General features: G+C 56.4%; 1 protein-coding gene across 1 annotated transcript; it reads left to right on the forward strand.

Moving 5' to 3' along the window:
* The first annotated feature begins 11,297 nt into the window (after nucleotides 1-11,297).
* LOC144279678 (free fatty acid receptor 2-like) lies at nucleotides 11,298-12,493 on the forward strand. Its single transcript, XM_077841271.1, has 2 exons — nucleotides 11,298-11,352; nucleotides 11,499-12,493. Exons 1-2 carry the CDS (start codon nucleotides 11,298-11,300, stop codon nucleotides 12,491-12,493), a joined length of 1,050 nt encoding a protein of 349 aa, XP_077697397.1.
* Nucleotides 12,494-13,882: the final 1,389 nt, after the last annotated feature.

The raw sequence follows: 13,882 nt of genomic DNA on the forward strand, positions 1-13,882 counted from the left end.
CACCCAACCGCCCTGCCCCAGATCGGAACCCCCTCCGCACCCTAACTCCCTCCCAAAGCCTGCACTCCAACCCCCTGTCCCAGTCCTGAGCCCCCTCCCGTACCGAAACTCCCTCCCAGAGCCCGCACTCTGAACCCCCTCCCACACCCCAGACCCCTGGCCCAGGTTGGAACCCCGTCCCGCACGCCCACACCCCCTCTGACACCCCAACCACCAACCCCAGCCCTGAGCCCCTCCCACAGCCAAACTCCCTCCTAGAGCCCTCACCCCCTCCCACAGCCGAGCCCCCAGCCCGGACCCTACTCCTGCACCCTGAACCCCTCATTTCTGGCCCCATCCCAGAGCCTGCACCCCCAGCCAGAGCCCTCACCCCCTCCCACACCCCCACCCCCACCCAGTGAAAGTGAGTGATGGTGGGGGAGAACGAGCGAGGGAGCGGGGATGGAGTGAGTCGGGGGTAGGGGGCGTTCGGTTTTGTGCTATTAGAAAGTTGGCAATGCTAGGCGCTCCGCGCAGGCCGCCAGGGCCCAGCGGCACCAGCTCTTGTGTGACGGCTTCAGAGCCCCGCCCGGAACGCACTGAGCAGCAGCAGATCCTGCCTCCCCCCACACCGCCCGGGGCCCCGCATGGCACGTAAGCAGAGCGTCCAGCCCTAATGCCTTGGAGGGGAGGCAGCCCAGCCGAGCCGGCTTCGAAGGCCAAATCAGCCACCTGCAAAGCAAACAAACTGCAAACCCTCAAGGCTCCAAAAATGAAAGCAACTTAAAAAAAAAAACCCCAAGCCCAATTCTGCTTGCCCCGTTCTCCCAGTCTGCAGCTTCCCTTGCTCTGCTGGTGCCCCTCACGCCCATCCCACAGCCTCCTGCTAACCCAGTCCTGGGCGACTCCCCATCCCCCCACAGCTCTGCCAATGCGCCCACGTAAGCGACCGATGGGAAGCTCGCTCCGGGCCAGCCCTGTGGCTTATGGGGAAATCACCCCAACACGGAAGCGAGCATCTATCAGTCTTGCTATCGGCCCTTGGCCCTCCAGATGGCCCTGGAGATTCAGGGCTATGCCCAGAAATGCAGGGTGGAAATCCCCAGCTGCAGACAGTGACGAAGCAGATTGTAGCAGATAAACCATGGGAGCAGCCCACCCTGGCTGCTGGGGAGAGCCCCCATCCTGCACCCTGCAGGACAGCGCCCCCTAGTGCCGCCCTGGGTTGGCAGTGAGTTCACCCCGCTGAGCGTACACACTCTGTTCCATCCGGCGCCTCTGAAGGGTGAAAAGAACCAATGTCGGAAACACTGAGCCCGGATGTGGCTCTAAGTAATCAGACTATCACAGTGTTTAACCTTGGCATAAATGCTTGGGAGTAACCTTGTAACAGTGTATAATGTGTATGATTTTTTGTGGGGGAAGTTTTAAGCATGCTAAAAACGGTAATTGAAAGCAAATCGCATGTCAAAGGTCTCATGGTAACGCTGTCTCTCAGCTATTACCTGTTAATAACCTTAAAGCTTGGCACAGCAGAAAAACCATTACAAACGTGGTCTGTTGTGCACAAAGGGAAACTGAGGTACACCCCACCTCATGAATTTCATAAATGAACAGTGGGATAATTCACTAGTTTGCCTTTAGAATAAAACAAAGAAAATCTGGAGATAATTCTGTTTTTCCTGCAGTCAGCAAGGAGATTGGTAAAAGGAAGGGGTATTTTTAAGCAATAATCTCTCCCCACCAGGAGGCTGGGAAATGTTTCTTTTGTTTTTCAGACACTCTGCAGGCATGCTGGCACCAGTGGAAGAATAATCCAGAACACCGTGGGTCTACTGCCGTGACGCAGATTGTGTTGTGTGGTTTGTGTTGTTTGTCTTGTTCTGACCGTTATGTTGGTGGATATTGTACAAGGAGGGTTAACACATATAGCAGCAAAGGTCAACGTATGATATGACCTGCCTGGAGAGCACGGTCTGCCCACGGGGGGGAAATCAAGTGATGGACCACAGTCCGGGAGAACACCGTCCATTCCCGGCTCCTAAACGGAGGGGCCTTGCCTAGTCTTTGACCGATTGGGGCCCAGCCTGCTGCTATTGGGAGCAGAGAATGGAGGGCGGGAATGGGTTCATTACATGCAAATAAAAAGGCACAGAATTGGGGTTAAAAAGGAGGATGGATAAATTCTGTCGCATGCATCTTACAGGTGGACCCACAAAGGGAAAATAAGGACCCCCTGGCCCAGGATCAAACAATCGTTGCTGCTAATCACAATGGTTGCTGTTGTAAACCCGGCCCAGATCCCGCAACGTGAGGTGGCAAAGGGGGGAAACACATGGACTGCTACACCCCCAAGTTGTGGTAATGAGGCAAATAAGGACTTTAAGGATTTACCCATAGGAAATTGTACCTCTGATCCCCTACCCACATGGGAATTTGACAGTGCCGGTATGTGGTATACGGATTGGACGGGAAGGCGTCCTAACCCTGGTGGAGAATATCAAATTTATCAGGAAATATTACATGGTATTCCCTAGGCTATGCCATGATCAATGACAGTGGGAAACACAGTCATCTGGGCATGTGGTTTGTCACAGAGGGCCCCAAAAATATAACCCTCTGGCCTCCTGGGGTGTTTGGGTTATGGGGTCCCACAATTGGGGTGTGACGTTGCCATGGGTAATCATAATGGTACCTCCACAGAGGAAACCCCCTGGACGTTCAGTTATGACGTACGTATCATGAAGTCTCCGAGGAAAGTTGGGTATATGACAACTTAACCGCTTTGCAGAATGTAACCCTACATGTAATATGGATGCCAAGCTGGGAAAACCCTGATCTAAGCTGGCCGCAGCCTGGAGCCGGAAATACCCCCCGACGGGCAAACATTTGGGAGCCACTGTGGGAGGGGGTTTAACCAGCGTTCTTCAAAGTGTCTTTCCAGCCCACTGCGTGGGTGGGTGGTGCACCCCAGAGAATGGTGGGTTGACTGAATACACCCCAGCTGCAGCAGATCCATAGAAGGCTTGAAGCTGCAACTTCAGTGCTGGGGGAGGGGACACACATGGAATCGTCGCCGGAGAGGGTTTCGGGGGAGCGGGAAGCACAGGGTTGGGTGTATGGAACCTGGGGGGCAGTTGGGTAACCGATAAGCAACTGATAAGCCGAAATGTAAAACTTCAGCAGCAAATCAATGCATGACTGGCAACTGTCTGCAATCACAACAGGGTGAAAGAGGGCGGCAGAGGTGAGCCGACGGTTAACTCAGTGGACAGGAACCTTTGTGACGTGGGTGGGGGATGGTTTCAGAAGGCCTCCCTGGGGGCAGGTGTGTATGGGGATGCAAAATGCTCAATTCGGGAGCTAGCACCTGTGTAATAGTTACCGTGGTACCTTGGAACGGGACGGCAACTAAGGAGGGTCCCCATGAGCCCTATGGGAGTAATGAGGAAGGAAGAGGCTCGCTAGGACCCATTGGGGGCTCGATGGGGAAAGTGGAATGGGGTAAATTGAATAATTCAGTTGAACAATTGTTTGTCCATAAAAATATTTGGGAGTGTCCCTCCCCAGTGACCACAGAGGGGCAGAACCAATGGCCTTTTGCAAATGGAGGCCATTAGGGGTGATGTATGTGGTGCATGGGGTGTTTTGCAGGGAATGTACACAACACTAGGGGGCACAATTGCACCAGCACATGACCAAGTTACACACACCTACATGCTGCAATCGGGACTTTGGTGCACAAATGGATCTGTGGAACTCATTGCTGTAAATAACTGAACCAGCGCACACTACCCGATTCCATGCCAAGTGGTCGAACTGGTTTGGACAATACCCCATATCTCTGTGACTATCCAGTGGACTCATAATATGGACAAAATCACGCAAAGACTGCAGGAGCAGCTGGATGCAACTGCCAACAACAGGACACATTTAAAATATACACTCCAGAATGGTGCTACAAGATCTTAACCCAGTCAGAGGAGAAGCAGTATGCCTGGTGGTGGCCCGGATGCTGGACTACATTATAGTGGTCAGGGCTCTCAATGTTACTGTGAATCGTTATGGTTGTTGCCCCATTGTTAAGTATACTAATCCTGCAATGTATAGCGTGGTGGTTCGGGGGGCACAGACCCACAAAGCACAACCACTGATTGCCACATATGAGTAATGTAAGAGGCCCTCCACCAAAGTGTAACGGATAACCCAGACCCAACCTGCTCGGGCCCATCACTATGGGGAATCTGACACACTCATTGGAATATACGTGCAGTGTGTCCGTACGAGGGAAGGTGCAGGATGCTACACTGCCCAGGGGGCAGTGGGGCAAATGGAGCACTGACAATTGCATCTTGATACCTGGCGCTATCAGGCAATGTGCCGCCATACGTCCGATGCTTTTCCCGGGACACCTGGGCAGGTGGATCCCAGAAGAAAAGAAAAGAAAGGGGCAGAGTGTTCGGATCTAGGCTTGTTTGTGAGCCGGAGATAGAATTTGGGGTTTGACTTTTTGCTGCTCTTCTTTCTTATACAAATATGTGTGAACAAAGAACAAAGGCATTGTGTGTGTTGCTTCAAGGTTTGTGAGGACAATGGGAACAGATAAGAACAGTTAAAGTCTCCGTTGCAGGTATACTGGGGCCTGCTAAGAAGGAGGTGGGAATGGGGAACGGGGACACAGGCCGGGCTCTGCAGCGTCAGACCTGGGAAGGGGGACACTGGGGAACAGACTCTGTTGGCATGGAGAACTTACTTGGAACTAACCCCAATAACCATCTAAATTTCGGACTTCTGGTCTTCTGCTTTCTGTCTGCGGTGTGACAAGAACCAGGGGAGAGGGTGAAGGGAAAACCCTCTAACAGTCTAGTCCAACTGGAGTCTTTGGGCTTTTCACAGAGGGGGCGGGGGGGGGGGGCGGCTTTCAAGGGAGATGCAGCCCAGCCCCACTGGCGACATGGCCAATCTGTGTCCCTAGATGATGGAAAGGCCCCGGCAGCAAGACGTGGGGAAGGCAGAGATTTCGGCAGAGGCCTGGAGAAGGCTCCTGCAGGAGGCCCTCAGAATCCAGGCAGGAAAAGACTCTACCTAGGGAGGGCAGAGAGTCACCTCCCAGAGCAGGGCAAGTAGGGGGCTGGCTGGAAGGACCCACATCAGGATGTCGAGGACTTTATCGTCAAGGTTCTGTGGGAACAAACCAGTGGGGTTATGGGCCAAGACAAAAGCCCGGGTGGAGTTTATTGACAAGCCCTGAAAAGAAGGAAACTGAGGCAGGGCTGCAGTAGGGCCACCCCATGCCACAAGGGGGTGCCCTGAAGGCAGCAACCCCGTCACAGGACTTAATAGAGATGTATCTGAGTTACGCTGACTGGTGGGAGGGGGTCCCTTCTGGCCTTAAATTCTGTCCCCGCTGGCTGCCACTTGGACGCTGAGGGCTGGTGGAGAAAAACCTCACCCAAAGGGCCCTTTGCTCACGAGGAAATTTATGACCCTTTGAGCAATATTCTGAGGAGATTTTTCCCAGCCGGCTCATTAAGAAATAATAAACCCAGGTGTCAGTAATAAAAAAAACCCGTTGATGCAACATAACCCCGACGGGATGGCGGATAGCCAACATGAGATGCCAGGGGCACCCGGGGCCATGCTGATGAGGCCACTGCCCTGCATGAAGTGGAACCGGCTCTCCATGTCTTGGGGTGGGGGGGGGTTCTGTTTTTCGGAGCTGGGCAAGGGAAGGGGGGCCAGGGCAAGCCCGACATTGGGGTCCTTGTGTGTAGCCCCTACTACGTCCCCCAGCAGGCCTGCCTTGCCTTGCGTCACGACCACCAGCTGGCCGCTGGACACCTGCCGCAGCCCCCGGAGGTCATGGCAAAGGCGGGGTGAGACGTGAGAGCCTGGGAGTGGTTCTAGTGGGTTGGAGCAGAGGGGCTGGGAGCCAGGACTCCTGGGTTCTATCCCCAGCTCCAGGAGAAGAGGGAGGCCTAGTGCGTTAGAGCAGGTGGGGCTGGGAGTCGGGATAGGCAAGGGGAAAGGAGGGGGCTCTCAGGATTAGCCCCTCCCTCTGGCACCAGCTGGCTAAATGCTCCCCACTCCATCTCTCATGATTCCCCATGTCCCACTCCCCCAAGCCAGCCAGTCCCCTGCTCTGGGGCTGAATCGGAGCCAGCACCCACTAGAGGGGACAGGCCCCATGTCCCACTCCCCCAAGCCAGCCAGTCCTCGCCCAGGGGCCGGATCGGGCCCAGTGCCCCCTAGAGGAAACCTGTGGAAATTTCGTAGTCAGACGCTCCAGAAGTCTGGGTGCTGAGAGTTTTACAAAGGCCCCATATCAGCCCTGACCACAGGGGCCCTGCACTGGGTGCAGCACGAACTCCAGCGGCTGCTGTGGGCAGCCATTTCCTCCTGTCTCGCCGAGGGCCGAACTGGCCCTGCCCAACGTCTCTGCAGCTAATGGGGCAACCTACCACCATGGGGCAGGCAGGATTCAGCTCCTCTGCTTGGGGTCTACAGGTTGGAGCTGCTGGCGGGGGGCTGGGAGCCAGGACTCCTGCGTTCTCTTCCCACCTGTGGGAGGGGAGTAGGGTCTAGTGGTCGGATCAGGGGTGCTGGGAACCAGGATTCCTGGGGTCTCTCCCCAGCTCTGGAAAGGGAGCAGGGAAGATCTAGTGCAGAGATTCTCAAAATTCATTGCACCACGCCCCCCTTCTGACAACAAAAATGACTACATGACCCCAGTGCCCTGTGTTACTCAGTCGTTAACACAGGGCACTAGGTCATGTCCTCTTTTGCTGTTGTCAGAAGCGGGTTGCTGCTGTAGACAATCTTTATATCCAGCTTGGGCTCAGGCTTCGGCTGTGCCGCGGCTCTGGCAGGGGCTTGGGCTTTCCCCCGTGGGCCCCAGTGAGTCAAACACGAGCCCTGGCAACCTCATTAAAATGAACTGAGAACTGCTGGTCAGAGCAGGGGGGGCTGGGAGCCAGGATTCCTGGGTTCTTTCCCTGGGCCTGGGATGGGAGTGGTTCAAGAGGTCAGAGCAGGAGGGGCTGGGAGCCAGGGCTCCTGGGTTCTCTCCCCGGGTCTGGGAGGGGAGTGGTTCAAGTGGTTAGAGCAGGAGGGGCTGGGAGCCAGGGTTCTCCCCAGCTCTGGGAGGGGAGTGGTTCTAGTGGTTAGAGAAGGGGGGTTGAGAACCAGGACTCCTGGGTTCTCTCCCCAGCTCTGGGAGGGGAGTGGTTCTAGTGGTTCGAGCAGGGGGCTGGGAGCCAGGACTTCTGGGCCAAGGGCTCTCATGTCAAAAGACCCCAGCTGGGATCTCGCCCCATTGTCTCTGTCTTTAGCAGTCAGTCGGATTCCCTCCCACTCAGCCGTGTCTCCTGTGCGTGTCTCGATGCTCTATGCAGGGTTTTCATGCGCCCCGGAGCCCGAGCGAAGAAATATGAACTCGGATTTGCTTGTTTATGAAAAACGCTGCAGCCCGGGAAGCAGCCATAAATCCAGTGCAGCCTTTCCTCCAGTGCCCTGTGGTTGAACCACTAGAGCTCATTCCTCTTCCAGAGCCTGGGAGTCCTGGCTATCAGCCCTTCACTGCTCTAACCACCAGACCCCACTCCCCTGCCTGAGCTGGGGAGAGAACCCAGGGGGCCTTGTCTCCAGCAGGGTGCAGTAGCTGACCCGTGGCGGGGGAGGCTCACACTCCCTTGAGGACGTGCTGGTTCACACCTCTCACGAGGAAGTAACGATTGCATCTCTCATCCTTTCTGCGTGGATTTCCGAGGAAGGGGACCAGTAAGGTTTCCTGGGGCGAAGACACAGACACAACATAACCAGCTGCTTGGGCTACAGAAAACTCACTCCCCAGCCGTGACGCAGGAGACCAGCCACCAGCTCATCCCTGACACATCGCCTGGGGTGGCTCCCAGCCCGGACACCTGGGTTCCAGCCCTTCTGCAGGCTCCTAGGGCACTAGCTGCTGGACAGGAGGTGAGGATGGGCTCTCTAGCTGCCTGGGTCAGGGCTTGTAAGGAGGGGAGTGGGGTCTAGTGGTTAAAGCCAGGAGGCAGGACTCCTGGGTTCTATTCCCAGCCCTGACCAGTGTGTATTTCCCTTTGCCAGTCATGCCCAGGTATCTGTGCAAAGTTTAGTTTTGCTTTTGTGCCATTAAAAAGAAACAAACAAGCAACAAAGTAAAAGGGAAGTGGCTGCCTCAACTGGCCACTGGATTCTAGCCCCAGCTCTGGGAGGGGAGTGGGGTCTAGTGGTTGGAGCCGGGGACTGGGGGGGGAGCCAGGACTCCTGGGTTCTTTCCCCAGCATGGCCATGTCCTTTCCCTGCTCTGACTCTGTTCTTCAACCTGTAAAATGGGGATGAAGGTTTGTGACCTAATTTGGCAACGCGCTCGCCCACCACCGAGCGATCAGGGCTGAGCGATGTGGGCAGTGAGGGATGGAAATTTGTCTAGCTCAGCTGAGTGCGTGCATGGTGAGGACAGGGAGAGGGGAACATTGAGACAGGAGAACACAGCAGTCCACGTATGGGGGGCACCCAGCACTGGGATGCGGAGGTGCCAGTCAGGATATAGGGCGTGGTCATTACATCCCCCACAGAATGGGTCCCCCACTTGGAGGAAAAGACTGGAGGGGACAATCCCTCCTCTCCCAGACAGCGGCTCCATTACCAAGGGCTCGGGGAACCTGACTATGGGTCTGAACTCGTCACGGTTCCATGTCATGCCACCACATCTGAGCAGCCAGCCAGCCCGGGAGAGGAAGTGGGTTTATCTCTGAAAGCAGAGAGCGGAAGGACTGACAAGAACTGTAGGAGGGCACGACAAGGAGAGATGTGCTGGCTAGCACATACACCTATCCCTATTCCGAGAACCCAGGAGTCCTGGCTCCCAGCCTCCTGCTCTGACTAGTAGAACCCACAGCCCTCCCAGAGCTGGGGATAGAACCCAGGAGTCCTGGCTCCAAGACACCCATCCCCCCAGCTCTGACCACTAGACCCCACTCCCCTCCCAGAGCTGGGGATAGAACCCAGGAGTTCTGGCTCCGAGACACCCGTCCCCCCAGCTCTGACCACTAGACCCCACTCCCCTCCCAGAGCTGGGGATAGAACCCAGGAGTCCTGGCTCCAAGACACCCATCCCCCCAGCTCTGACCACTAGACCCCACTCCCCTCCCAGAGCTGGGGATAGAACCCAGGAGTTCTGGCTCCGAGACACCCGTCCCCCCAGCTCTGACCACTAGACCCCACTCCCCTCCCAGAGCTGGGGATAGAACCCAGGAGTCCTGGCTCCAAGACACCCATCCCCCCAGCTCTGACCACTAGACCCCACTCCCCTCCCAGAGCTGGGGATAGAACCCAGGAGTCCTGGCTCCAAGACACCCCCCACTCCAGCTCTAACCACTAGACCCCCACTCCCCTCCCAGACCTGCGGATAGAACCCAGGAGTAATGGCTCCACAGGATTACCCCAGGGAGCAAAAATAAGCTGGCCAACCTGGGTAGCAGGATCAAGCAGCCCAGTGCCTGGTTTTATGAGCTGGCTGAAATGACAGCCGGGGGGGAGTATTTCCATTCGAGACGCAGGCTCTGTTTACACGGCCAAGCCTCCAGCCCCAAGGGATTTATCCCCCTCGGGCATCCCTGCATGAATGACCAGCAATCCTGCCCTGACTCGACTGAGATCCAACTCGGGCAAAGAGCAGGGAGCTGGCAGGTTGGGGGAACCGGCCGATCTGGGATTCAAACCAGTGGCTCGGCCTGATGCCTCTTGCATAGAGCTGGGGTGAGCGAGTGCAGTACAGGGCTGTGGACACGAGGGGGGAGAAGGGAGCTGCAGAAAGGCAGGGGGATGGATGGATAGATAGCTGTTAAGCGCCATGGATGGGAGTTTATGAGGCTGGATAGCTAGATACCGGCTGCGTATGGAGAAAGATGGATATAGAGGGGAATGGGGGGGACAGCTCTGCATCTTTCCATCCACTCCCAAGTGCCCTAGCCATCCAGAACCCAGGAGTCCTGGCTCCCTGGCCCCCCGCCCCTGCTGTAACCCATTAGACCCCACTCTCCTCCCAGAGCTGGGGCTAGAACCCAGGAGTCCTGGCTCCCAGCCCACTAGACCCCTGGCCATTGGTAAGGGATCTAGGAGCAGTGATTACAGATGGCAGAAGGAATGGCCAGGCTCAGACAATAGTGTGTTTTACAGGAGAGGCTTATTAACTTCTCCTTAATGAGGCTATTTAACGATCGATCCCCACAGCTGGGAGGTGGAGGTAGAGCTACGTGCAGCCTGGGGAAGCCCATCGCAGCTTGGCGTGAGGGCACCCCCAGCCTGTCTGGATAAGGGGTGCGTATGGAGAAAGATGGATATAGAGGGGCATGGTGGGGGACAGCTCTGCTATGGGGGGGTTAGGATGTGCCCTAACCATCCAGAACCCAGGAGATCTGACTCCCAGCTTCCCCCCGACTCTAACCCACTAGACTGCTCTGCAGTTAGTAGGGGAGCGAGGGACTGGTCGGGCTCAGACAATGGTGTATTTTACAGGAGAGGCTTATTAACTTCTCCGTAATGAGGCTATTTAACGGTCGATTTCCCCACAGCTGGGAGGCGGGGGTAGAGCTATGTGCACCCTGGGGACAGAGGGGCCATCGCACCTTGACGTGAGGGCCCCCACAGCCTGTCTGGAGCACGGGTGCAGGACGCCTTGGCCCTGGAAAGCTGGCGGGCTGCTCTTCAGAGTCACTGGGATGGCTCAGTGGCTGGAGGGGGGAGCCAGGACTCCTGGGTTCTCTCCCTGGTTCTGGGAGGGGAGTGGGGTCTACTGGGTTGAGTGGAGCTGAAAGATCAAGAATCCTGGGTTGTGTTTCCTCGTTCTGTGCATTGACTCCTTATCCCTTATTTTAACCACAAAATCACCCCTGAGAACCAGGGACAGAATCCAGGAGTCCTGGCTCCCAGTCCCTCCCCCCACCCCCCGCATCTGAACACTAGACCCCACTCCTCTCCCAGAGCCAGGGAGAGAACCCAGGACTCCTGGCTTCCAGCCCGCCCCGATCACTAGACCCCACATTTGATGATGATATTTATGAAAATTTCCCTCTGAGTAACAGCCACTTCCCTGTCCTCCGAGCTGCCTGCTTGCCCCCACCCCCGCAGCCCATCCCCGTGTGTTTGCTCACGCGATCTCGTGCATCCCAGGCCCTCCAATCTCTCCAGCACTGGGATCTCACAGCACTCTTTCCCCCCCCCACCCCGCCTGCCGCTGGCTAAACAGGAAACTGAGCTAAATAAATACTTCAGCCGGCTACATAAATTCCAGCCTTATGTCTAGTGTCAGCTTATGGAACGGGAGCCCCGAGCTTATTCGCAAGGATACGGGTAAGGAGGGCTGGGAGCCAGGACCCCTCGGTTCAATCCCCAGGCCTGGCAGGGGAGCGGGATCTAGTGAGTTGGAGCGGGGGGGGCGCTGGGAGCCAGGACTCCTGGGTTCCTTCGGCAACTGATGAGCCCATTCTCCTCTGTAGGAGCTGAGAAGATGAATTTGAGAGTTTCCATCCCACTATTTCTCACTGTCTACATCTTCACCTTCCTGATCGGCCTCCCATCCAACCTCCTGGCCTTCCACACCTTCCTGGTGAAGGTCCGCCAGAAACCCACCCCCGTCGACATCCTTCTCCTCAACCTCACCATCTCCGACATCTTCCTCCTCATCTTCCTCCCCTTCAGGATGGTGGAGGCCATCGCAGATATGACGTGGACCTTGCCCACTTTCCTCTGCCCACTCACCAACTTCGTCTTCTACAGTAGCATCTACATCAGCTCCCTCTTCCTCATGGCCGTCAGCGTTGAGCGCTACTTGGGGGTGGCCTTTCCCATCAAGTACAAGCTCCGGCGCCGGCCAGCCTATGCAACCGCCGCCTCTGTGGTCTTCTGGATGGTGGGTTCCGCCCACTGCAGCATCGTCTACATTGTTCAATTCCTAGACCAGAGCCAGAACAGGACTGCATACTTCAACTGCTACTATAATTTCACCACTAGCCAGCTCCAGGTCGTCCTCCCTTTCCGGCTGGAGCTCTTCCTGGTCCTCTTCTGTCTCCCCTTCACTGTCACCATCTTCTGCTATGTCAACTTCATCCGCATCCTGGTGGCCTTGCCCAACATCCCGGCTCGGAGGAAGCGGCGGGCCGTGGGCCTGGCCATGGCCACCTTGTTCAACTTCATATTCTGCTTCGCCCCCTACAACCTGTCTCACGTGGTGGGCTTTGTCCATAAAAAGAGCCCCGAATGGAGGGTGTACGCTCTTCTCCTCAGCACCCTCAACACCGCCTTGGACCCCGTCATCTTCTACTTCTCCTCCACTGCCGTCAAACGGGCCTTCACAAAGTGCCTGGCCAGCCTGTGGCACAAACTCAGTACCTTCGTGGCCCGATGCCATCTCCCCTGCTTGACTTGCTGCGCAGAAGGAGGCAGAGAGGTGGAGGCGGCCAGTGGGGACGAGACTGAGGGGTCAACGACTTGACTCCCAGGGTGAGACCGACTCTCTGTTTCCTCCGCAGAGCCTTCCTTGTCCCATGTGCTGCAGGAGCAAGAGATCCTGCACTTGAGCCAGGGACGGCATCTTCTGTCCTTCCCTGCACCTCCCAAGAGGGCCGTCCTTCCTTAGACAGCAGCGTGCGGCGGGGCTTGAAGTTGGTGCCCAACTTCCACAAGGCTTTGGACTACTTGAGCTTCAATGTGGTTGGCCAAACTTGGCTCCAGAGGGCTTTGGCTGACCTAAAGGTGGAGTTGCCATGGTGTCAAGGGCCTTCTTTTGCCACTGCCGGGCCACAACTGAGCGGTTGACCAAGCGCCCACCGGACTTTGGCCTACTTCAGCTTTGGAGTGGGTGGCCCAACTTCCTCAGGGATCCGGCCTCTCTCAGTGTCAGGGGCATCATGGCGTCAAGGGCCTTCCTGTGCAGCTGCTGGCTCACAAGTGAAACATAGACCTATTTCAGCTGGAGGGTCCCCCTGGTGCCCTCCACCCACTCCGGGTCTCCTTCTCCATGGTCGGGCCCACCGGCAAGCCGGCTACTAGGGGCTGTAACTGCCAGTGGGGGTTGCTTGAGGGAGGGCAAACAGGCGGGGCTGAGCTTGTCCCGTTTCAGGGGAACCATTTAGTGGCAGATGAACAAGGGCCAGGCTCTGTGAGGGGCCCGAGTTTGCCCTTGTGGAGCTATGGAGAGCTCCTCCTCCTTGGCCACTGGTATCCGTGTGTGCTGGCCTCTGTGGAAATGTGGTTACCGCCTCGGTGGGACTGGAACGCAGGGGGCTGCAGCCCAGCATGCTACTGCTTGAGCTAAAGGAGCAGTGCCATGTGTTGGCGGCAGTAGTAAGGCCGTTATCTGCCATGTGGACAGGAAGGATTTGGGCTCTGGACCTTCACCGTCAATGCGCAGCCCTCTATGCAAGCAGCGGTGGGAACAGGCTGTTATTGAGCAGGATTTGAACGCAGGAATTTTAGCACCACATTGAAGGGCTCACGTGGTCTAAAGGCCTTTTGCAGCGGTAGTAGACCTGTTATCCTCCAAGTACACTGTTGGTGGGGGATGGGCATTCAGCAGGCACACGTATAATGGACACTGGTCCCTGCGGGTCTGTTCCAGGTCCGGACGTAGAGCTGAGATCTCCCTCGCGCAAGGTCCTGCACCTCCTCCCTTTGCTGGTGAATCTGGCGCCCTCCAGGGGCACTGGCTTTAGCTACATATTAAATAAAGTTATTGATTTATTATCCAGTAGTGATTATTTTCTTATTTTTCTTCAGGTCTAGTGGGTTCTAGGCAGGGGGGCTGGGAACCAGGGCTCTATAAGAACATAAGAACGGCCAGGTTGGGTTAGACCAAAGGTCCATCTAGCCCTGTATCCTGTCT

The sequence above is a fragment of the Eretmochelys imbricata genome, chromosome 24 (assembly GCF_965152235.1).
Source record: "Eretmochelys imbricata isolate rEreImb1 chromosome 24, rEreImb1.hap1, whole genome shotgun sequence".
NCBI classification, from domain to species: domain Eukaryota; kingdom Metazoa; phylum Chordata; order Testudines; family Cheloniidae; genus Eretmochelys; species Eretmochelys imbricata.